A 25,573-nucleotide genomic window follows, 5' to 3' on the forward strand; every position below is an offset into this window, starting at 1 on the left:
GAACACAAAAACCAGTTCACAGGGATCCTGAGCGAGGGATAGGGACCGCTTTTAATCATTTTGGCGGCCTAGCACTTTAATGCAAACAGTTTTTGTAGGAACACTATACACAATATGCCAAGGACATAAATGTACATAGTTGATGTAATGATATGATAGCTGACTATGGTACCTGCATGAATTTCTATAGATGCAAGCAGGCGGTCAGATATCATCCTGAAGAATTTTTTAGCTAGAAAATTGCTAGAATTAAGACCAAAACATGAACCCTCTTACACATCCCACTAAAATTAACTTTAATACAAGTTTTTTTGCCAAAGTGGAACCATATTGAAGCACAAGCTCACCTCTGAGAAGACTCGGGATCAAAGCAGGTCTTTGCGACATCTGTGACCTCGGGGTCACAGCAATCACCATCATCATAATCATAGTGAATGCTGTTGCACTCAGGGTTGCAGACTCCATCCCTCCTCTTCCAGTTGTAGCAGGGCCCCATGCGCAAGCAGTCACCCCCATCGTGGCCCGTTAGAGGATGGTCACACTCAGGATCACAGTGGCGGTTCCCCACCTTGGCAATGTGGCAGTTGCTGAGGATGAAGCGCCGTTGGAGGGAAGAGTTGTAGATGGTGTGAATGTTGAGCTCGAGGGTGATGTTGTAAGGACGGAAGGCATCTTCCAAGGCCTGGTGTTGGAGCTGGATCTGCTGGAGAGAGACCGTAGGGTCACTGCCATCATCCTTACAGATGTTCACGATGCGGTATCGTAGGCGCTTCTCGGCTCGCAGTTGCCAGTGCTGGTTATAACTGAGGATGAAGTCAGCATTGTCACACATGGTCACGCCACATGGCGGTGGAAGAAATGGAGAAACAAGCTGCCGCTCAGGAACAGGAAGAGCCACGATGACTGGGTTGTGACGGTCTTTGTAGGGCGCCCACTGATTCTCAACCTCTGAGAAATCTGCCCACTGTGACAATATGGGCGTTTGTTTCTCTGCATGGGATTCGTGACCTTTAAGAAGTTCTTCGTGAGTGCGCACATAACCCCATAGCGCAACACCTCCCAAATGACCGCGGAAACTGTGTTCATGATCTGACTGGTCCCCGCCAAGCAAAAACAGGCGACAGGCCTTTATGTAGGGACTGTATAGGTCACCCGACTGTTCTCTGCTCTCGCCAACCTTGGAGTTGTCTACGTACAGCGCCATCTTGTGGCCATCATAACTGGCCACCACATGAGTCCAGCTGTTGGGCTGGTAGCGCTGGTGAGCTATTATAGTGGTGGATTTGAGTGCCCGATCTGTGCGAAGGGAGAAGAAAAACCTGCCGTCTTTTCTTCCTGTAGGGTCTGCTGCTCGAATCCCAACAGACCAACCTTTTTCACTCAAGGGATACGAGCAGTTGTCAAACACACCTAGAAAAAAAAGCAAGTCAATGAGCTTCATCAAGCACAGAGTAATTGGTGTTTAATTATCTGAAGAGTTTAAGAGTTTAAGTCATTTCCATTCAACAAATCCACTGATATTCCCAGACGCCTTTCTTAGGAGCAGTCACATCTGGCAGCCAGATGTTCCCGTCGAAGGACAGAGAGAGGTCAGGGAACCCCTTCACCCTCCCAACAACACACGCACATGCGAGCACATACACACTCGGGTGCATTATTTCCTGCAAACGGGAGAACGAGAGATGGGCAGCTTTAAACAAAATATCCTGAGGGACGTGGACCACACTGAAATTTCATTCATTGGAAAAGCCTGCCGATGTGTGTGCAGAGCTCCAGCATGTGACAACATCTGCCAATTTCTGCGTGTATCAGACCTGAAGTCATGAATTTTAAGATAAACCATTCCAGAGTACTATCCACTTGGATGCTACTACATTTTCAAAGCCCGAGTTCTTATCTTACTGTTTTTATAGTGTCTGTCTCCCACTGAATAAAAGACTCATAATAATAGTACCTCAGACTGGCCCGGAGTGCTGAGTTTGGCTGGAGACAAAATGTGCTGAAGAATTTTTTTTTCTATTATATATTTTTTTGTAACCTTGTATAACTAATGGCTTCGATATGATAAGTGTTTATGAGAGACAGAGAAAAAGTGAATGTTTTCAAACAGTATCACTTAATAGTAAGTGCTGAAAAAGTCCACTTCCAGTAAACCTTTGAACGCTCATTTGGCAGCGTGAGGATTTTTTTTTTTAAAAACTGGCTTTATAACTGTAGATTCGTCCACTGATTGTTAAAAGAAATCCATTGACCTCAGAAAGAGCTGGAGTGAATGTTCACATGATTTTAGTGATGATGACAAATATGTCAGTGGGAAATAATACAATCTTAACAATAGCAAGATGGTAGAAACCCTCATTTATTTAAGAGGTTTGTGAGATTTGACGTCATTGGGGAATACTGATTTTCTCCAATTGGTGGATGAGTTTAAAATGGAATAGCTAATGCTCTCTTTGAGGTCTGATAGATGACTCATCAGTGTTAGAAACAGATGAATAATATTTGCACCCCCTTTCGCCTAAAAGCCTGTATTTTGGCATCCATGGTAGAGGAAAAGCCTCGCGCAGGTTACAACCAGAGAACTCTGGGCTTTGTTCTCCTTACTGGGAACTAGTCTCAGAAGCACTTCCAAATATAATCATTTCCACATTGACCCTCCTCAGCAGCCATACAAAAATGCACATTTACCTGATTATGAAAGCTCCCTTGGGGGATCTGGCACCTTCTGTGATGTTCCACAGCTTACTTTGTTTGTTTTTGTTTTTGTAATCATAATGTGTGCTTTGAAAAAGCCAACTAAAGATGCCTGTCAAAACCATACAGCAAGATAACTCTAACTAACATGATGGAGAAAAATAAACTCCTACACACACACACACACACACAAAACAATTGGAAAGCATTAACAGACAACATTTCACACATCATCTTTGCATGTGAAAAACCACCTCATTTTCTGCTTTGAAAATCTTTTAAATATATCAAACAATTGTGCTGGATGGCAGTTAGCTGTCAGTGTGAATACAGTGTCCAGAACATGCAGCTTCTAAATCAAACCTTGGAAACGCAAAGTGCCATATGCACTAAACAAGTGATTAAATAAAGCAGGCAGGACACATTGAGCAGGTGGTGGCCACTTGTTCCTCTAACACTCCTTCCTTAGCACTACTCATCGTTTGCACCTCGTAAGCAGCTGATTTCCCCATTCTCCTTTCACCTGCTTGTCAGCTGATATCCTCAAACAAAGGCCTCTTAAATGAAACAACAACATGTCAAAGCCATGACACAACAAAGAGTCCGCCTCACACCATTTGATGCACGTGATGAACTGAGGCAGGTTCGAGAAATGAATCTGGCTTTCCATAATCATTTTGGTCTGTATGGCTGTATGCCTTTCAGCACTATTTATTCTGATTAGTTGCTAATTGTAAATTATGTATCCTTCAAGTTATAACTGCTGCTTTAAGTAATAGCCAATGACAATTCCAATTCCTAGAAAAACAGTTTTAAGAACCTAAGAAAAAGCTGCATCCCTGCTTCCAACATTGAAAACATAATTTTATACAAAGAGAATGACGTATTAATGCAAAGTCACCCACCTGCAATGATGGCATGATTATTCTGGCCACCCTCCGGTTTGACCCACAGCTCTAAAGTGAACCTGGAGCGGGGCAGGTCTATGCCAAAGGCAGGGTTCACCTTTAGTTGCGCCGCCTGGCCACCAAAATACATGGCTGTCATCCACTTTGCAGGAACATTGTGTATATCTGCCCTCCACAGCTCCCCAGCAGTGCTCTGCAGTCCTTCTTGCTCCCCGGAATAATCTTCATTTTCTGTAGAGAAGTCAGTGTGGTGGATATGGGTGTGCTGTGTATCTTTTGGGGCTTCTTCTTTGTTGAACTCCACAAGGCTCCGTGCAACCCTTCTTAGTGAGGACAAGCTCGCCTTTAGTTCACCTCCCTCATCTGTCTGCGAAGAGTGTCCTTTTGATTTTGACTTTCTAGAGCCAGAATCAGTGGCCCTCTGTAACTGTTTGCCTTCTTTCTCCCATATGAAAGTCTCTTCGTGTGGTTCATCAAATGTCTCCCTCTCATTAATATCCCAGTTAGTTAATTCAACCGCATCTATGCCACTTGAGCCGCACACACCTGAACAGGACCTAACTTTTTTACTTTTTCTTAAGTGCAAGTCTATCGAGCGAGTGTACCGTCCAGCGACGCCCGCTAGAGGGTACTGCTGCGCCGCGGAGAGCGGCGGCCGCTTGCGGCTGATGGAGCCGCACTGTTCTCCAGCAAGCGCTCGATCCGCTCTCTGTGCCAGTGTCCACTTGTACTTCTGAATATGATCTGGCTGAGCCCTGTTTAGCGGCCATGTGTGAAATACTGCAAGAAGAATTACCAGTAGTCTAAAAAAAATCATTTTATTGAAGTGAAGCTGTGTCTTTTAACGCATCTGTTTGTTTGTTTGTTTGTTTGTTTTGAATTGCACCTGGGAGGGAGCTAATAGTTAATTTGCTTAAATTGTTTTGGGTGCCTTTTCTTCATTAATGATAGCATAAATGTTGTTTAATTTACAATAGGTTAATGAGTTAATGTTAAGGAGTTTCTATTTTACTTAATTTTCTTTTTTAAAATTAAAATGTAATGACTAGGGAAGAACGAAATTTTCAGTGCATTAAGGTGGAGAGTCTGTTTTTCACTTAATTTACTATTTTTGTAACTGGATGTCGGAATGAATGAGTGAATGACAGCAAACTTTCTACTTTAAATAGTTCCACGTTGCTTTTTGGGTGTTCAGGTTCAAACAGAGCATCTCGCGTCTCAGGGATCTCCTCAAAACTGCATCTTTAGCGCGCAATGACTGCGTAAAAGTCTAATTGTCATTCACTTGTAGTTCATTTACGCGCGCAATAATGTATCCTCGTTGTGGTAGAATGAAAGCGACAAGAGCGCGTTTGGTTGCAGACTTACACAGTTTGCTGTCTGTATATTGTAAGGTTGTTTGGAGAGATGTAACGCTGGATAAAGGTTATTTGATAGTGCCACCTTTCACCGGCGCGAAATAGGTCGCGTCCAAATGCTCGCGGTCACCCTTCCTTCTGCGAATAAACCGCCAAAACTGTCAAATAAAAAGTCTGTCGAGATTTATTCTAACAGTGGAGTGTTTCAGATATCAGGGAGCTGTGAAAATCCGCTTAAAAGAGTTTATTTTCTCAAAATATGGACCAATATCCAAGAATGTGGAGGCACTGAAAGGAGATTTGTCTTTTTGGTATGCTGGTCCAAGTGAAAACGGCTCTTTGGATCACCTTGAGATGGTGCTGAGAGTCCTCTTGCGCTCCGTGTGTCTCTGTATTCCCAGTCTCAGTCCTGCTGCATGCGCTCTCCACATCTCCACATCAGATCAAACTAACGCGCTAAACGTTTTATCTGTTTCCTCCAGCCTGACATCACAAACCCAGCCCCTTACCCAACCATTAGAAAAGAAAACTTCACCCAGGTCCAACCCAGCCCTTGCATGCGTGCATCTACTCTCACTTTCTCCCCCAGTGCCATTGACATCTAGCTGCTACACCTACTTCTGTACTGTAATGCAGGAGACAGCACATCTGCCTGACATGTGAAGCAGGGCTGAAACACTGCACATGTAGAGAAAGACAAGTGAGAGACGGGTAAACACAAAAAAGAAGAAGAAAAAAAAACAAGGTTGGACCTGTGAGAAATTCCAGAACACTCCCTTAAGGAGAAATGACAAAAAGATGCTGAGGGAATGAAAAGCACATAGTCAGGTGGATCTGATTTTCCCCAACTGAACAATTATTGAAGGAAAAACTGATTTATTTTAAAATAAATTTATAAATTAATATAAATTCATGTTTATATATTTATAAAATTATTTTTTATATTTATATTCAAGGAAATGTTGAATTACACAGTAACCCCTTAACATATATGACATTTGATGCACGTGCAATGGCTTTAAAATACAAAAAAATAAGATCAATTCTGATACAATAATAAAACCAGTCAACAACAAAAAATTTCTAACTTCAAAATCTAATTTGTCAAATAAAATAAAAGGGATACTGGACTGACAAAAAGAATCTGCTTCAACTTATTGCATTAATAGCAGTAAAAGTTTGTTTCATGTTACTCTAGTAAACAAGCAAATCTTGTTCTATAAGAAATGAATGTGTGGAAAGACTTAATGCGAGTACCGTTCATGTCTGTATCTTCCCCTTTTCCTTTCTACAGAAAGGTCCCCGAACACAATTAAGCCTCTAGCTCAGACTGCTCTGTTAAAATGTATCAGTAAGTTAGTCAGCTGTCTGTAATGTATTTGTTTATTTATTTATTTTTTAAAGCCTACGTCTCTTCCTAATGAACAATGAAACTGATACACAGAATTTCCTTACATTGTTGTTTAGTTGTGAAATGGCTGGAGGGAGACAACTGCTTAATCTATACATAATATAAAACAAATAAAATATATTTCTGTTTGTTAGTATATTTGTCCACTTCCTCAGTTTTCCATGGGTGGAAGTTTGCACCTTTCTTGAGCTTTTTCCTTGCCGTACATTCTATGAGAGTTCACATACTTATAAAATCTAAGACAGTCATTTGTTCTTGTTGCTCTTTTTAAGTCTGAGTTTTAATGAAATCATATACTGCAAGTCCGCTTAAATTACTAATTTTATTTTTATTTTATTATATATGAATTGTGTAGTTACTGTACTTCAGTCACTGGGCTATGCTCCAATCATATGAAAACATTGAGTCAAGGAAAGCCGTAGTGGTTTCCATTGTCATTATATAGACCAAAGACAACTTTAAGTGAATACTTCCATTTCTCTCCCTCGGGACTTTGTTTTGCCATTCTTCAGACCCAGAAATGATATGCATATTACATTTAAATGTGCCAATTCTCTTCTAAACACTCCTATTCCTTCTCATGTTAATGATCTAAACTTATATTATATTTCCATGTCGTTCTATTCAGAATCATGAAGTGCCATTGAACACAAACATTTATCGACTTACATTAATGCTACTGTGCCATATTTCTTAAAAAAAAAAAAATAGACATGAATTCCCATTTTCAGCTGAGAGTTCAAACACATCAATGAAGACCATATCAGAGCTCGCCTGCCACATTTTTATATGTCAGAGTATCTTTACTGTTTTGTACAGTGAATAATAGCCCTGAATGGCTTTCAGCACTGCAGGTGCATATAGAGTGATGTGACTTGCAAATGAGTAGATTTGTGACCACAAAACAACTCAGCTACCACACACAACACCTCACACCGCAATGGTCAAAAAGTTAGACATGCCGCTGTTTAATTTCCTAAACGTACTAGTTTTCGCCTCACCGATTTTGTCAGGCTCAATTTGCAAATAGCCCCGACTTGGGGTAACTGGCAGTTATAGCAGGGGCCCCTTCGGGGGTAAAAAGGGCCCTAACAGTGGGAGGTAAGAATTCCGCAACCAGCCCAAAGATCTGCCTACAAAACATTCAGCTTTTTTGTATCAAAGTGCTTTGAGATACAGCTGCAACTGTGTAAAAAAAAAAAAAAAGTGAATGGTCGCTCCCGGGCCTCACCCCCCACCGCAAAGGACCTCTAAGAGATTATCCTTCATTTGAGGCTGCCCTACCCCAACCCAATTCTAAATGACCAGAAACGCAATGGGAAAATCTAACCTGATGTGCTGGACAAAAAAAACAAGGAGCCTAGTCCAGAGTCCAAAGGCAACCCTTCCTCCCTCATCAGCAGAGGTAGAAAATCAAAAATAGACACTATAAATCCACTGCAGATACTTATCACATTTTCAACCAGTGACAAAACCAAGTCTATCATTTTGGAGACACAACTAACTTCCAGGACAGAGCAAATAATTCCACAGAATAGATATTTGAAAAGATACAGTGAGGGAAGCAGGTGTGCACTGTGTGAACTATAACGTCATTTCCTAGTTAGTCATGGCTGGCTTGGCTTAAAGACTGGATTATTTGGAGTGAGCATCTGACGGCATTTTTTTTTTTCTCTGTAGTTCCCCTCCTTATGTTCTAGATATACCTCAGAAACACATCTCAGTGGATTTTACTGCAGAAGGAGTTCATACAGTTCATCTTCAACAAGCCAGGACTGTGGGGTCTTCTAACTACTTTTCTTGATAATCTGAATACGTAAATAGATAAATAAATCCTCAAAAATAAAAATAAATAACCACTTTACATTTCAATAATGTTCGCATTTTAAATGTATAAAGTGGCTCCTTTTGTAATGTCCTAATCATTAAATGCACTGTCATTGCTAAATATTTGTAAGTGCATCATATATCTGTTTTGTATACTTGGATCCTTATGACAGTGTGTGTGCATATGTGTTGGCGGGCAGGAGGTGGACAGCTGGGATTTGTTACTCATTTTCCTGAGATGCCCATTAATATCAAAGACAGACATCTGATCTAATTAAAGTGCCTAATGTTTTAAAAGATTTAATTTTGTTAAGGTTTTTTTTTTTTTGACCATTGGATCCTTAGTCCAAGTGAATGATTGGTGTGTCTCAAAAATTAAATGATATGTTTTTAACTACAGTTAAGAAAGACAATCACATAACAAGCATGTGAAATAAATCAAGGCTATCCTTTTAGCCGGAGATTACAATAGAATTAATATATATATATATATGCACTTTATAAAAACAGAGACATGAATTATGCATGATAATAGTAAAATAAGGTGGTTTTTTTGTGGTGTAATTTACCACTTTCCTTCCAAAAGACACACTGTACTCAACAATGGCAAATCAGTCCAGCCTCTTCAATATATCTGAAGTATATTATCAGTTAAAAGGGGTTTATTTCTCCCTTCAGGGCTATAACAGAAGCACTAGAGATATATAAATGTTTAAAATGGCAACCACAGTTAGCCCATTTGTAATTGAGACACAGCGCTGGCCAATGTGAGCAGACACAACTCATCCAGACATTTTGCCCGATTCTCTCCCACGAGGGCTTATCCATTTGGAAGTGAAGTTGGCTTTAAATGCTTTCGTTAACTGCATTAACAACGCCAGCGATTAGAGCTTAATTTCCAGTGAGATACCAGTAAAGAACATCTGAATCAACAAAAGTACATTTTAAAGGGCTTTGATGTGTGGTCCATTAGGGAGGTCAGGCAAGGAGAGCAGTGCTTTAATTAACTTATTGCATGTGAAGAAAAGGATTTTTCCCGCCAAAAGAACATATAATAGTGGAGTGCAATGGGAATAGCATTAGCAATTCTCATCTTTGATATGGTTCCCTGTCATATATATATATATATATGAAGATTATTTCTACACATGTCCTTCAGTCAAATGAATGTGTTCTGCAAGCTAACCAGTAAATCTGCAAGGCAGATTTTACGAACAACACATTTCATAAATAATGAAAAAAAAAAAAAACTGTTAAAATAAATGTAAACAAAGTTAATTTCTAGAAATAATATTTTGATATAATCTTTCATTTCTAACATATCCAAACCAGAATACACTGATACCCAGAATTGTACAAGGGTTAACATTTCAGTTCAGTTATGTAGTGTCTCTTTAAATTAATTTGTTGCAGAACTGAGCATTTTTAAATAATATTTGACTGTTAAATAGATGTACTGTATATAGATACCTGTGTCCTCCTCTGAGTCTCTGGCTGTAGTGTTTCAAAAGATACAGTACTAACTCCCCCTGCTGAGTAAAATGGAAACTTCAGCCATGAGTGTGCATAGGAATTATTACAGACAAGCAAGTAAAACTGATTAACTATAGCTCTTACACTGTCATCCAATCCGTATGCAATCTTAATGCAAAATTGTAAACAAATACAGAACATGTAGGCTGACACTAGTTAATCTCACTAATGGCCTCAAGCTCTTAGTAAATGCCTGGTTAACATCAATTTGAGAAAGGGAAAAAAAAGTAGTCTCTTAATGTAATTAGCTGAATAAATAAATAAATACTGTAATTTCCAGACAGATAAGGTTAAAGAATATGTAATAGCGGCCCGGTTTAAAACTATGCACCTTTTTAAAATAAAACTCACATTATATTGATGGTTATTCTGTAATAATTTGTATATGACTTGTGCACTTTATTCTGTCTTCATAAGACATAGAACAATTTTTGTGTGAAATACAGAGACAACATTTCCTAAAATACATGTTCTTCAAAATTATTTAATGAGTAAAGTTAAAAAGAACAGCATTTATTTTAAGAAATCTCGAACATTAAATGTCTTTGCAATAACTTCTGGTCAATTGAATGTCTCCGTAATAAATAAATAAATCAAAACCCCTACGTTTTTATTCTTCAGTCTTATCTTTTTTCCTTTTTTCTCTGTGTGCCTTTAGATTATTGTATGCCTTCAGAAGACTTGGAAAACAGAGTACAATTTGTACGGGCTACTTTCATGATACTTGTATAGTCCTTAATGAAGCTTGAAGTGTCAGACAACATGAGCATGAGTAAATGATGGCAGATTTTTTATTTGTAGATGAAATATCCATTTATGAAGTCTGACGGGACACATCCTGTGGTCAACGATGTACCGATGACAGAGAGACGGTGTAGTATAAGATCAGAGAAGATATTTTGGATCGTGAGGGCAGGTGGTCACACGGTGGGTGGTGAAAAGCTGTAGCAGCTTCTCCTCTGGCATGGCCTCAAAAAAAGTCTGGTTTAGAGTGGGTTGTGTAAAAACTGTGGGCTACTGATGTTGACCACTTTGTTTTTGAAGTAGATGGAGAATGGGGAACAGGTTGAGGGGCTCTGTTTCTATTTTCCTAAAGCCACAGCTTAAGGCAGAGAAACATCCTGACTACACTCCTCAGAATGGATATGAGGACATGTTTTGGGGAAAAATCAAAGTAAAGAGGTTCAAAAAAGAGGAATGCAACAGGATTAGTTCAGCTGGAGCCTCTACTGCACTGCTCACACAGTCAACTGAACAGAACAGCCTAACCAACATTACTTTACCATGTTGGTTCTTTATTTATTAGAAGTGTAATAGTATATTGTGTTACAGTATATCACAATACAAAAATCCAACAACATGTATTGAGGACAGTTGTTATGTCTATTATGTATAGTTCGTCTAAAATGAAAGTAAATATAGCATCAGATATGGTAAGTTCTGAAGGTAATACTTTTGAGTTTTCATGTGCATTTAATACATTAAAAATAAAATTATTTTAGAATTTACAATATTTAAAACTTAAATGTATATAGTTGGGGAAGCAATAATTGTGTTAGAAGTAATAATAAAAAACATTTTATTTTATTTGCATTTTAATGTATATGTATAATAATACCAATATTATATTGTGAGTGTTGTTTAGAAAATGGTGACAACAAGCAAGTGTTAGCTATATTCGGCAATTGTATCTATGGTGTGTCTTTGGTAAGATTTCACTTTTGCTTTAATAATAATTGATAAAATTAAGTAATCGTGATTTATGATAATAATCGTTATAAATTTGAGTTAATTTTAACCTTGTGTTAATTTTAGCTGTGCTGTTGAAATTATGTTTGCTGAAGTAAAAAATAAAAACACACCCACAATGTGAAAGGTGTATATGCTCACATACACACACCCCACACATAGTTTAAATGTAATAATATTATTATTTTTTATTATTATTGTGAGTGTTTTTTTTCTTTCTTCCTTTTGATTTATGAAGATGGCACCAAACTTCCATGTAACATTTTACTAATGGTTAAGGAGAAACAAAACAAGTGTGGCAAAAAAAAGTTAATATGTAGTACAATTTGTAAAATAGTCTAATGTTTGTGTTCATAAGGTTTAGACAATATAAATTTCTAATTAAAATTAGGACATGGTCAACATCAGCCTACAGACTCACGTTTTGCTCTACAAAAGGCATACCTTTAAAACATAGAAGCCGGTGCGTTTTAAAAAATACATGTTTACTGAATAAGGTCGTTGGTGACGGTGCTTGGACGTTCCTGGAGGATTTAATCTGCGACGGTTAAATTGGAGAAATTGTTTTGTTTTGAGTGACATCTGCAGTTTTCCTCCAAACCAAAAGATGCCGTTGCCGAGTCACGTCACGTGAACGTTTGATTTGGGGAAGTTCTCGCGTGAACATCCTGCAGAGTGTGGATTGAAAATTGTAAAGCTCTCTGAGTTGTCAACAAATCTCTGCGGAGCTGCATATCCACGTTAGCATCGAGCAGACCAAATGTGAACCTCTTGCATGCATAATAATCGCTTCAGCTGTGCTAAAAAAAAGCGCATTTCAGTGCTAGCAGTGCGCTTGGTGGAAGTTTATGCCTCTTTTCTCCCGTCTGTGTCGCTTTAGCTAGTTAGCTTATCTCCCACAGCCGCCCGGATGCGGTGAAGCCCCGCAGTTTTCCCTTCAGCTCTGGCCTTCCGACGTGCGCGAACGGCTTCAATCATGTCAAGCACTCGGCAGCAGCAGCAGTCCGGCGGTGCAGCGGGGTCCGTCCCCGGGACGAGCTCTGGGAGTATGAGTAACAGTAGCGGCGGCGGCGTTGGCGCCGGTGGAGCGAACAGCGGGAGCAGCGGCGCTCAGAACGGGAACACCTCGACTAACGGGGTGTCCTCGCGGACTCTGGGCTCGGTAGCCGAGGGACAGAGCGCTAGACTGAGCTCATCAAGCAGGAAAAGACCCTTGTACAACGGTCTCATCAATCCATATGAGGACAAGAGTAACGATTTTGTATGGTAGGTAGATCCACCTTCCCTCGCTAGACTGCAGAGAGCTAAAGCCACTGGACAGTGAAGTTTGAGTCTTAATTGCAGATTTATCTTGCAAATCCTGTGATTTTCTCCGCACGTAAGCCTGTAATTCCTAGGTTAAAGCTAACTGATTATTGTCAACATGTTGTTAAAGGGGTAACGTTAACGTTAGTTTCCCCATAAAGGAACGCTCTTTAATCATTTGCTTTTGTTGTTTCAAACTTATTTGAACTTTTTTTTTCCTGTGGACAATAAAACGACATATTGGAATATTATATTAGAGACTGACATTTTATCCACGGAATTAAGAAAATAATAAAGTTGAAATTGTATATTTGATACTTGTGTATCTGACAAACTTGTGAGGTTAATTCAGCTTGAGTGATGCTGCCATTAGTTTAATTTTGAATAAAATGTTTAATGTTTTAACATTTCTCTCACATTATGATGATAAAAAAAATCATTTTCAGTGGTGGTCTAAGACTTTAAACCCCCACTATGTACTAATTCAGAACAAAAGTCAAGTCTCAGCTGTTTGTTATTTTTTTTGGAAAAAGGAAGCAAGCTTTGCCTGTCATTATTTTCCTTGTTTCTTAACAGCCCTATATGTTTTGAGATGATAGAGGAAGCACACATGACAAAGTGTGGCCACAGTTTCTGGTGAGAAGCACTTGTTCTCTAAACTGAGTTTATTCTTGCCTTTTCGTGTATTTTTTTTTTTTTCCATCCCAGACTCAAACAATCATGTCTTCATTTCTATCTAGTTATAAATGTATACGACAGAGTTTGGAGGACAGCAACAGATGCCCAAAATGTAATTATATCATAGATAATGTGGATCAACTCTACCCCAACTTTTTAGGTATGTGTATCCTAATAATATTCTAATAATGTGTTCGTTACTTTTCAAATTTGACAACATCAAACTCTTTTATTACCACTCACAATATGTGTTTCTATATCAGACATTTAGTTGATTTTATAGTTTGCTTAGCTGATTGTCTAATGGTTTTACAGTGAATGAACTGATCCTAAAACAAAAACAAAGATCTGAAGAGAAGCGTCTGAAACGGGATCACCCTGTGAGTGCATCTGGCTCTTCGTTTGTGTAACGAGTGGAAACTATTTAAACAAATTTGATAAACCCTTTACAGATAGTTTGTACCACATTAAATGATGTCTTACTGTTCATGTTTCATATGCTGTTTATAGAATGGAACCAAATGGCAGGTTTTCCAAGACGTCCTAGGTGCAGATCAAGAGAATATGGATTTAGCCAATGTCAACTACATACTAGAGTACCTGATGCAAAAAAAGAAACAACTGGAGGCGGTTGGTACACGTCCTAGGATAACATTACTGTTGCCTGTCCCAACACTTCCAGGTTCTTCAGGCACCCTGAGAACAGCTGCTTTACATTAGCATTTATTTCACATTGTGTCACCTAAGGTGTTGAAACACCAGAGATTGGTCGAGATTGGGATTTTGTAGATGTCTGTTATTTTCTGTGGATTAAAATTTGACCAATTATGAACACACAAACCCTAAACTTGTGACTGGTTTTGAATATCAAATAATTTATTTTATTTTATTATTTTTTTTTGTGTGTATTTGACCAAAAATAAGGCCAAATAAGCCATAAACAACGTTTTTACCACATTTGCATTGCTAAGGACTTGAGAGAGAATTTACAAGAGACGTAAATGTCAGTCAAAAACAGTAATTGGTCAAATTTGTACAGTGTCTAATATTGTTATGTTGTGGAATTGAAAATGTAAACGGCAAATACAAACACTGCATTCCTGCTTTGTAGGTTAACATTTAAATCCCAGAATTTTCTGACTTGATTGTACTTTTTAATTATACATAACCAATATTTTGTCTGATTTGTTTAAAAAAAGAAAAAAAAGGACGTTGTTTTCACTATAAATTACAGGGGTCAATTTATAGTAACTTTTATTAACATTAACAAGCATAAAAGATTATATAATGCTTAAAAGATCATTAGATTCGAAGCTCCATTAAAGAGCCTGGAAATGTGGTTGATGATGTCACAATAATTTATTTTCTTATAAAGAGGTATAAAACCCCCGCTGTGACTCATAAAGACCAATTGCCTCTCTCTTGCTGATCCATCAATGATCTCTGTCTACAGGAATCACAAGCTGCTCAGCGCCAGATCTTAATGGAGTTCCTGAAAGAAGCCAGAAGAAATAAAAGAGAGGTTGAGCCTCCACATCTATTTTTGAAATGTTGAGTAATGCACCGTCGACAGCAATGAGGTCTTTAACTCAAAGTTTCCCTGTATGTACTTCAACAGCAACTGGAGCAGTTACAAAAAGAACTCAACTTTTTGGAGGAGGATATCAAACGAGTTGAGGTCAGTTTAATATTCTGGCAATATTTATTTATTGTTTATATAGAAATATTACGCACTTATTATGTTCAACATACTGTTTTATATCAAAGGTAGGGAATAAAAAGATTTTTTAAATTATTTTGAAAGATGTCTCATGTTCATGCTACAGCAAAAACAGGAATATTATGAAATATAATTTACAATTATAATACAATTTAAAATAACTCCTTTATTTATATATATATATATATATATACACACAATTCCGAAGTTAATGGCAAAGTTGAATATCATTGTCATTGTTTTATCAATAGTTATAGTGCTGCTTATTAAATATCTTTAATGTCACTTTCAGTTAATTTAGTGCCTGCTGAATAAAAGTGTTACTGACCCCAAACTTTTGTAGTGTATATCTGATGGATATGATTATTTTATTTTAGGAAATGAGTGGTATGTACACAGTGAGTGAAATGGACCCCAATTTAGACAGTACTGTACCCCAGTTTGAAGCTCCATCTCCTGCACCCAGGTAAGACCAAATATGCAGGTATATGCAATATTTCACATAAATACTTAAATAGCATTTTTTATTTTTAAATCATAAGGTGACAATCTAATTATTAACAATTATGCAATATTTTTCCAATTAATAAATAATACTTTTTTCCGTCTCCAGCAGTAGCATAATAGACCCCACAGATTACATGCAGCACCCTTTTGGTGGAAGCTCACAGGTAATGTTTTTTCTCTTCTTCATGAATTGTTCTCATTTTCTGTCGGTTGGTTTATATCCGTTTGAGTAATGCTGATATTCACTATTTATTGTTTTTACTTTTAGGGTAAAAGACAAACTTGGTACAACAGCACTCTGGCGTCACGGCGTAAGAGACTGACGGCACACTTTGAGGATCTGGAGCAGTGTTATTTCTCCAATAGGATGTCTCGAATAACGGGTTGGTTGATTCAAAGCAGTATAAATGTACTGTGTATCTATTCATAAAAAAGTATAGTATATTTGAATATTCTGATGTATTCAACACAGTCACTTTTCTCGTTAATAGATGAGAGCAGGACTGTTAACCAACTGGATGATTTCATGGAGTGTCTATCAAAGTTTACCCGTTACAACTCTGTGAGGCCTCTGGCCACCCTATCATACGCTAGTGACCTCTATAATGGCTCCAGTATTGTGTCCAGGTAAGGTTGCAAAAATCTTATTTGGGGTTCAGACCACATCTTGTTCAGTTTCATTCTTGAAGGAACCAGCAGAGGGTAGTATTGTATTAGTGAATAACATCACAGCTATTGACTGAATTTTGAGTACCATCTATTTTACAAAAGCTGAAATTGTGGCCGGCTTATACATAAAATATATCATTGCTTTTGATTCTCATCTCTGTTCCATAAGTTTTCATCAGCTCATCAACAAAATGCCCAAATGTGTATCTTTTACTGTGCATTCTCATTAAATCAGTAATTACACAGATTTCATTCTGATAAAACTTGAGGAACGCATAACACATTAACATTCTTGGTTTATTTCGAGTTGAAAGTAATGGCTTGTGATTTAATGGTAAATCAGATGTTAGTTAAACATCTCTGATTGTATGAGTGAGCAAGTTTACTGATTTGTTCAGGCTTTCTTGTAAATCGTTTTCAATAATTAATTAACAGGCTATAAAAAGGTAATATATAAAAAAAAAAATACTTGCTGTATGCTTATTGCAAGGTTTGAGGACAACATGTCCTATCTATTTACGGCCCATTTTATTTTATTACAGTAGTGTTTGTGGTCTGTAAGATATTGATTTTATGACTGATTTTTGTAAAAAAAAAAAAAAAAAAAAAACCTGAATACTTCATATAGCAAGGCTGCATTAAATTCAGATTTTATGTCATCCAGAAATGACAGTTACATAAATGCAAACTTCTCAACTTTCAGTGACGACTACCTTTTTTGAGAGCAAAATAGGTCACCTATGAGTTTTGCTAAGATCCAATGAGAATGTGGCTTACAATGGTAAATAAATAACAGGTTTGTTTCAATAAGTTGTGTATAGTATTTTCTTTTCGTTTTACTTCAAAACCTATTTCTAAAAAAGGCCATATGTATTTGAGGTCTGAGATGTGGGAAGGATGAAAAGAGGAGATTTTAGGTCAGCATTGCCGTATAAATGGCCAATATTGTTTTAAAGGGTTAGTTCACCCAAAAATGAAAATTAGCCCCAAAATTACTCAGTTATTTAAAAGAAATTGTCTTTGATCTTTCAAGCTGTCTGACGCCAGTCAGCGGATGTTCCACTGCATCGATTCATGAAAAGTTTCTTTAAAAAGCGCACCCATTAAAAAAAAATGTCTCTCACGGCTCTGGGTGGAGGGGGGATGGGTGAACAAAGGCCTCCAGATCCAAGTGTCATGAAAATCATTTGGTTCAGTTGTCAATTCCCAAGCCTAGTATTGGGGTTACAAATAAAATGAGTGGCTCAAATCAATTACACAAATCACTGTTATTTCAGTGTTTTATGTAATGTTCAGAACCAGCCAGAGAACCTCGCTCGGCTAGTATAAAAAGTACTTTTTTGATCACAGCAACATTTTTCAGACACACTTATATTTGATCACCTAAGGGTCTGAGAGGCTATTTGGATGCATTACAACTCTTGTCTCTTTCAGTGTTCGTGTTTGAGTGGAAGTAGAGCAGATAATGAGCATGCACAGTCAGGAGAACTCGCTGTGCTAACACTTGTTCTTGTCTCCTCTCTTTTCCCTCTTTTGCAGCATTGAGTTTGACCGGGACTGTGATTACTTTGCCATTGCTGGTGTCACTAAGAAAATTAAAGTGTTTGAGTACGGCACTGTGATCCAGGATGCTGTGGACATTCATTATCCTGTCAATGAAATGACATGTAACTCTAAAATTAGGTATAAAGAGTGTCTGAAATGAGGGGTTGGCCTGAATGTTCTTGGTGGATTATGCAACAGAATGTCACATGTTCTACCGTCTTGTCCATTTCCAGCTGTATCAGCTGGAGTAGCTACCACAAAAATCTGTTAGCGAGCAGCGATTATGAGGGGACTGTCATTCTTTGGGATGGGTTCACAGGACAGAGGTCAAAGGTCTACCAAGTAAGCCAGATTACTTTGATTACTCTTATACCCGTTTCTGTAGGAGAGCAATTTTATTTTATTTTTTATTGTTTTTACAAATTTCCTTCTTAACTCACATACTACTGCAGATTTACTTGTCTCATTTTTTATGTTTAATTATGTGTATCTTGCCCAACATTCTTTTCTATAATTTAATAAATTAAATATGTTGAACCGAGTAAATATATGAAAAACAAACTTTTTTCATTATCAACTTGGCAAGTCTGAGACTTGAGTTCATTTTATGTGTATGTCTGTGTATACATCTGGGATTTGCAATTCCTTCAGACGTAATCCAAGTTGGACTCTGACCGTCAAGTTTCATTTCCACAGGAACATGAAAAGCGGTGTTGGAGTGTCGATTTCAATCTTATGGATCCCAAGCTCTTAGCATCAGGATCCGATGACGCAAAAGGTATTTATGCAACTGAACAGTTCCGAATAATTTATTTGGTTTGGGATTCTAACAGAGATATTCTTCTATGAATATTTAAAAATTAACTGTTGAATTGAATTGACTGTTTTTTCGCAGTCAAGTTGTGGTCCACCAACTTGGACAATTCAGTAGCCAGCATTGAAGCGAAGGCCAATGTATGCTGTGTCAAGTTCAGTCCATCCTCTCGATATCACCTTGCCTTCGGATGTGCAGGTGCATAATTCATTCGGATCAATCTATTGAAAGTTTTACTTCCTGTTAAAATTGCAAAACCTTTCAATTCATTCAAAATCTTTTCCAGACCACTGTGTGCACTACTATGACCTGAGAAACACTAAGCAGCCCATCATGGTTTTCAAAGGCCACAGGAAAGCGGTGTCCTATGCCAAATTTGTCAATGGAGAAGAGATTGTGTCTGCGTATGTATACAACCCAATCAAAATCTCAGCTATTGGAACAGTATTGGCTTATTGTGTTAAAAATTAATATTGGTTATCAAATCATCCTCGAGTTTCCTAACATTTGCATCCTTATTCAAACCAGAATCATGATCCAAACCACACCGTTAGAAATCTGAACCATTACACCACCAATTACAAACATCTGAGTTCAATTGTAACCTCCCCACAGGTCAACGGACAGCCAGCTGAAACTCTGGAATGTGAACAAGCCACATTGTTTACGCTCATTTAAAGGCCACATAAACGAGAAGAACTTTGTGGGTCTGGCATCTAATGGAGACTATGTAGCATGTGGTGAGTGGAACTACACAGAATTAGTTAAAAGGTTTGGTTTTGGCTATTTTGGTCTGGTTACAATCAGAACTGTGATAATGCTGCTTGATTAAACTTTCTCTGATCATTTCAAATGAAGGGTTTATTATTAAGTAGAAAGGTAATAAATGTTTATGTGGTTAAAAAAAAAAAACTGAAACTCCTCAATAATGCTTTCACTTCATATGCCCCACAGGAAGTGAAAACAACTCACTGTACTTGTACTACAAGGGGCTCTCCAAGACGCTGCTGACTTTCAAGTTTGACACTGTGAAGAGTGTCCTGGACAAGGACAAGAAAGAAGATGACACCAATGAGTTTGTCAGCGCAGTGTGCTGGCGAGCTCTACCTGATGGGGTAAGATTCAGTCTCATCTCATTCACATTTGACATGATAAATCACTTTTCTAAAACTAGGCGTAGAACAGGAACGGCCATAGGGGCACATGGGGAACTGAACGTCTTGGTACATTAAGGACAAGTAATGGCAGGGTAGCAGAAGACAGTGGGTTGGGAGAAGGTCAGTGTGCATCCGCTTTCTGGAATCCATGCTTATTAAACCCACACACCTCTGCTTCACTGTCTAAAATAGTGTGGTTTGCAGGAAAAAAACATTGCTATCAAGTCAAGTCACCTTTATTTATATAGCACTTTTAACAATACAGATTGTGACAATAGGGTGTCAATAATGCAAAAAGAGAGTTCATCATTGGATCTGTGCAATCAATTCAACAAAATCGCTGGAAATGAAGTTTCCCCAACTAAGCAAGCCAGAAGTGACAGCAGCAAAGAACCAATCAGTGACAGAATGGAGTAAAAGCATTGGGAGAAACCAGGCTCAGTCGGGAGGCCAGTTCTCCTCTAAAATCATAAAGATAAAGATAGTCATCTTTCAGCTCATGGCTAATTTACCTGGCTAATAGGCAATTTTTTTTGTTAGGTGTTGTTTTTGTCTTTGTTTTTTTTTTGTACACACTCAAACTGAATGATATATTAAAGTAATATAATATTTATTCCTTCTTCTCATAATTATAGAATATGAGAACAATATTCTGCAAGAGTAATATATTTATATCCTATAATCTTACTTGAGTAAATCTGTTGGCCTTCATTTTGCATGATGGAAGACCTTTCAGTTTCTGTGTATTTAATAGTAAACCTCCCATATATAATTTTTTTCATCATCTTTCATAGTTATTTTTTTGCCACCTTACTTTGTAAGACGTGTCTGTAAAAGCCCCAAATATTTCCACTATACAAATGCTAAAATTTAAGGTACAGGTTGTAGGACCTGCCACTAGAGGGCGCACTACCAAAACTAACAATCGCGTGGCTTGATGATGCTAAGGAGGAGCGTGGACTGATGGTATTTGTTTTCTTCTACCCAACCGCTGATGGCCATCAATCAGACGGAAAGTTAAATCATGGATTTAATTGATTAATGTTTACTCAGATGATATGAAAATGATTACCACTTGTTCAACAAATATATATATATATATATATATATATATATATATATATATATATATATATATATATATATATATATATATATATATATATATATATATATATATATATACACTTGTGTACATTCAAACACAATAATTGGGCATACACGGCAAACGCGAGTTCCACGATTTGCACGAGTAAATTACATACAAAGTCAATGAATGCAAAGACGCGATCAGACTGTGGATCAGACGCGTCCTCGCGTGGGTTTAGAGACGCGATGCCCCGCTTTTGGCGTCTATGCCCCATAAAACTAATCTTGTTCATTGTTATAATAGCATATGTTTTCTGTAAAGATACGAATCAAAACAACTCACCTGATGAGTAAAACACAAAAGCGAGATCGCCATCTCTTTCTAGTTGAAGTTTGTCGCGAAGCTCTCTCCATCTAGAAAATGCAACACCAATATTGATCGTCGCTCTTTCTCTCCTCTTGTCCCAAACTCTTCTTGGGTCGTTTGGTTGGCCTGTTCACTTACGTTTACGGAAGCGGTCTTTGTCGACAGAACCAGCAGCAGATGGTAAACAGTAATTATGTTCTATAAATAAGTAACGCAATCCACCATAAAACATGCAAGAAAAAGTAAAAAGACGCTAGACACTGTTTCCGCATTTGTCCACGACACTGTTGACTGCACTGCCCCGTGTCACTGTTTAGAATGGGAAGTTTTCCCAAAATAGTTGAAAGCATTAGAGATATTGTTAGTAATCAGCTGGACAAAATATATAACACTAGCCTAGTGGTTTTTGGATGTTTTACTGCAAATATCTTACAAATTGTACCTTTAAGTGAAAACAAAGCGTTCCAGTGTTATTTTAGTATTATTATAAATTATTATAGTATTCATTAAGATTTTCGATTTGTTTTAAAATATCTGTTTATTTATTTTTTTGTTTTAGCAATTTTAGTACTTCAACTTGAATGTGTCTATTCGTTGTCAAAGCATTTTCCAAGTATTTTTATTTTATTTATTTTTTTATCTATTATTTAAGCTTTATTTCAACTATTTAGAAATATTTTTATTTTAGCTCTGTTTTTACTTATGATTGCTTACTTAAATTGCAGTATGATATTAAAATTGAAAACGCATAATAATCATGGTTCCCCAGAGAGATAATATGTTATATTAATATAATATAATTGTTGTGATCAAGCTTGATCAGCTAAGGATTATTAGAAAATGAAACCCGTGGATTCATGTTTTGCCTGCTTTATCAACGGAATGCCCCACATAAGCTTTACCTCTTCTTCCAGATCCCTTTTATATTATGTACCTTTTGTACTTGACATTTTCCCAGAAAAAAAATAAAATCCACAATAATTGTGTGCAAAAGCAATGTGCTGACCAGGCTGAATTTCTGCTTAGTGTCTTGGTCTTAATTAATTGCCTTTCCCATCCTTACATAAATTATGCAGAATTAAAATGTCAAGGCTTTTTTGTGACTGTATAACAATAATAAAACACAAACAAGTTTTTGAGCCTGGAATGACCTGGGAGGTTTAGGCCAAACATCTCAGACAGGTGAATAGGCTGTCAGACTAAATATTGTTTCAGACATTCTGTCAATACTCTGAAATGCCCTCATTTCTCTGTTTTGATTCTCAGGAGTCAAATGTGTTGATTGCAGCCAACAGTCAAGGAACAATCAAGGTGAGTTGTACTGTAAAACAATACATAGCTACACAAATGTCAATATTTATTGCAGAGAGCGTTTTTTTTTTTTATTGCTTAAAGCAGGAGGATATGTCCTCTTGTAGTCGCATTTGCCCAGCTGTTGAATACTTAATTTCTAAAAACTTTAAATCGAATTGCACTGCAAATGATTCTCCTGTTTCTAAAGGTACTTGAGCTGGTCTGAAGGTCTGCTCGAATCTGTCGTCAGAACCTACTTATGAACTGTAGCTTCACTGGTGGTTCGATGCAAGGGCATTGAAGCGGAGTAGAACTGAAGCAAACATTTCCAAGGAAACAACCAGCAGAACTGGTTTTTATCAGCATTATATTTGTAAAAGACTCAATCATTTTGCATCGTCATACTATCGCCGTATGTGAAATGTTGAGATGAGGACCTGTTTGTGCTGAAAGGGAGACGGGCACAAATGCCTCTTTTTGAATAAAGTTGTTGAACAAAGGTATTAAGAAGTTATTGGAGAATAACTGGACGTCTTTAAACGTGGAGGGGAAGACATTCTCAAATCTTTACTAGTGGTAATTCTAACCAGAACAAGAGCTACGAGACATTTAAGGCCAAAGCACAAGACCATGACACAATGAAATACTTTAAGTTCTATAAATTAGCTGTCTTTGACTCCTTTGAGCCTGTTGTATCCATTTACTTGTTTGTTTTGTTTTTTGATGCACTGTCTCTCTGTTTATCAATTAGATATTTGTAAGCTTTGGCATATTCCGGTGGTAAATTACAGAACCTTTTTTTAGCTTTTCTGTTGGTTAAGTGGACATGTTCATATCAAGGGTATTTTTAAGTATACAAGATGTACCGGTACTCTTAATTAGCTATTTACCACATTTTGAAATTATTTCATTATTGTAAATCCCAGGAAGTCCTATACTCATCAGACAACGTTTGTATGAGATCCTTATCAGTTTTTCCATGTTTTCAAGATCTAATATTTTGCCTTTTGTCAGTAATTCCTGACAAAAGTGCTACTAAGTAGAGTTTTCAAGCATTGACATTTGTCCAGAACTCTTTCACATGGTCAAAAAAAAGGGGTAAATTAGAACTCCTCAAAGGTTTAATGACGCTATGTATACTTCATTGTGATTATTTAACATCACCCGTAACATTGCTGCTCTTTCATCTTTGAGTTCTTGTACAATTGTTATTTATTTTAATAATTTATATAATGGACTTTAGGTTTCGAGCTTTATTTGTAAGTCCTCTGTTGCATCCTGGTAACTCTGTTTATTTACTCATTTTAACACATTAATTTGAATGAATAAATGATTTTTTTTTTTCATTGGTTATATGCTGTGTTTGTCCTTCTGACTTTAATATTTTTTTAAATGGCTTTTTTCTTAGTGTATTTAGGAGTAAAGCTATTTTTGTGTTATTTATTCAAATGTGATCTCATCATACATTCTGTGCTTCAGAATGTATTTAGAGTTTAATATTTGGCAATACAAGGTTCATATAATTCTGTTGCACAGATTTTTAATCTGTAATTTTACTGTTTACTGGCCCGCTGTCTCATGTTTTATAACTGTGTCCTTACAATTTATCATTTTAACAGTGATATACAGTATTGTTCAAAATAATAGCAGTACAATGTGACTAACCAGAATAATCAAGGTTTTTAGTATATTTTTTATTGCTACGTGGCAAACAAGTTACCAGTAGGTTCAGTAGATTATCAGAAAACAAACAAGACCCAGCATTCATGATATGCACGCTCTTAAGGCTGTGCAATTGGGCAATTAGTTGAATTAGTTGAAAGGGGTGTGTTCAAAAAAATAGCAGTGTCTACCTTTGACTGTACAAACTCAAAACTATTTTGTACAAACATTTTTTTTTTCTGGGATTTAGCAATCCTGTGAATCACTATTTAGTTGTATGACCACAGTTTTTTAAAACTGCTTGACATCTGTGTGGCATGGAGTCAACCAACTTGTGGCACCTCTCAGCTGTTATTCCACTCCATGATTCTTTAACAACATTCCACAATTCATTCACATTTCTTGGTTTTGCTTCAGAAACAGCATTTTTGATATCACCCCACAAGTTCTCAATTGGATTAAGGTCTGGAGATTGGGCTGGCCACTCCATACCATTAATTTTGTTGGTTTGGAACCAAGACTTTGCCCGTTTACTAGTGTGTTTTGGGTCATTGTCTTGCTGAAACAACCATTTCAAGGGCATGTCCTCTTCAGCATAGGGCAACATGACCTCTTCAAGTATTTTAACATATGCAAACTGATCCATGATCCCTGGTATGCGATAAATAGGCCCAACACCATAGTAGGAGAAACATGCCCATATCATGATGCTTGCACCTCCATGCTTCACTGTCTTCACTGTGTACTGTGGCTTGAATTCAGAGTTTGAGGGTCGTCTCACAAACTGCCTGTGGCCCTTGGACCCAAAAAGAACAATTTTACTCTCATCAGTCCACAAAATGTTCCTCCATTTCTCTTTAGGCCAGTTGATGTGTTCTTTGGCAAATTGTAACCTCTTCTGCACATGCCTTTTTTTTAACAGAGGGACTTTGCGGGGGATTCTTGAAAATAGATTAGCTTCACACAGACGTCTTCTAACTGTCACAGTACTTACAGGTAACTCCAGACTGTCTTTGATCATCCTGGAGGTGATCATTGGCTGAGCCTTTGCCATTCTGGTTATTCTTCTATCCATTTTGATGGTTGTCTTCCGTTTTCTTCCACGTCTCTCTGGTTTTGCTCTCCATTTTAAGGCATTGGAGATCATTTTAGCTGAACAGCCTATCATTTTTTGCACCTCTTTATAGGTTTTCCCCTCTCTAATCAACTTTTTAATCAAAGTACGCTGTTCTTCTGAACAATGTCTTGAACGACCCATTTTCCTCAGCTTTCAAATGCATGTTCAAC

At 37.4% G+C, this 25,573-nt stretch overlaps 2 protein-coding genes across 3 annotated transcripts in view; one reads left to right on the plus strand and one right to left on the minus strand.

The window, feature by feature from the left end:
- Positions 1-5,607, minus strand: part of pappa2 (pappalysin 2) — a 56,117-nt gene extending 50,510 nt beyond the window's left edge. For both annotated transcript variants that reach the window (XM_026205813.1, XM_026205812.1), the window contains exons 1-2: positions 3,600-5,607; positions 348-1,410 (exon numbers count right to left, since the gene is read on the minus strand). In XM_026205813.1, coding sequence (XP_026061598.1) covers positions 348-1,410; positions 3,600-4,419 — 1,883 coding nt within the window. In that variant the 5' untranslated portion in view covers positions 4,420-5,607. The remainder of the gene's footprint in view (positions 1-347; positions 1,411-3,599) is intronic.
- A 6,522-nt stretch (positions 5,608-12,129) lies between these two features.
- On the plus strand, positions 12,130-23,977 carry cop1 (COP1 E3 ubiquitin ligase). The gene is made up of 20 exons (XM_026205814.1): positions 12,130-12,746; positions 13,362-13,421; positions 13,526-13,623; positions 13,779-13,843; positions 13,974-14,093; positions 14,917-14,985; positions 15,082-15,141; positions 15,561-15,649; positions 15,797-15,854; positions 15,959-16,073; positions 16,182-16,317; positions 17,899-18,042; positions 18,138-18,246; positions 18,601-18,682; positions 18,800-18,916; positions 19,005-19,122; positions 19,334-19,458; positions 19,673-19,833; positions 22,598-22,642; positions 22,833-23,977. The coding sequence occupies exons 1-20, from the start codon at positions 12,457-12,459 to the stop codon at positions 22,848-22,850; spliced, it is 2,079 nt and encodes a 692-aa protein (XP_026061599.1). The 5' UTR covers positions 12,130-12,456; the 3' UTR covers positions 22,851-23,977.
- Positions 23,978-25,573: the final 1,596 nt, after the last annotated feature.

Source organism: Carassius auratus, chromosome 27 (genome assembly GCF_003368295.1).
Source record: "Carassius auratus strain Wakin chromosome 27, ASM336829v1, whole genome shotgun sequence".
Lineage (NCBI taxonomy): Eukaryota > Metazoa > Chordata > Actinopteri > Cypriniformes > Cyprinidae > Carassius > Carassius auratus.

Coding starts and splice junctions, on each gene's coding strand:
- cop1 (XM_026205814.1), top strand. CDS start 12,457: ATGTCAAGCACTCGGCAGCAGCAGCAGTCCGGCGGTGCAGCGGGGTCC. Junction 13,624..13,778: donor ACTCTACCCCAACTTTTTAG/GTATGTGTATCC, acceptor ATGGTTTTACAG/TGAATGAACTGATCCTAAAA. Junction 15,855..15,958: donor CTTTTGGTGGAAGCTCACAG/GTAATGTTTTTT, acceptor TTTTACTTTTAG/GGTAAAAGACAAACTTGGTA.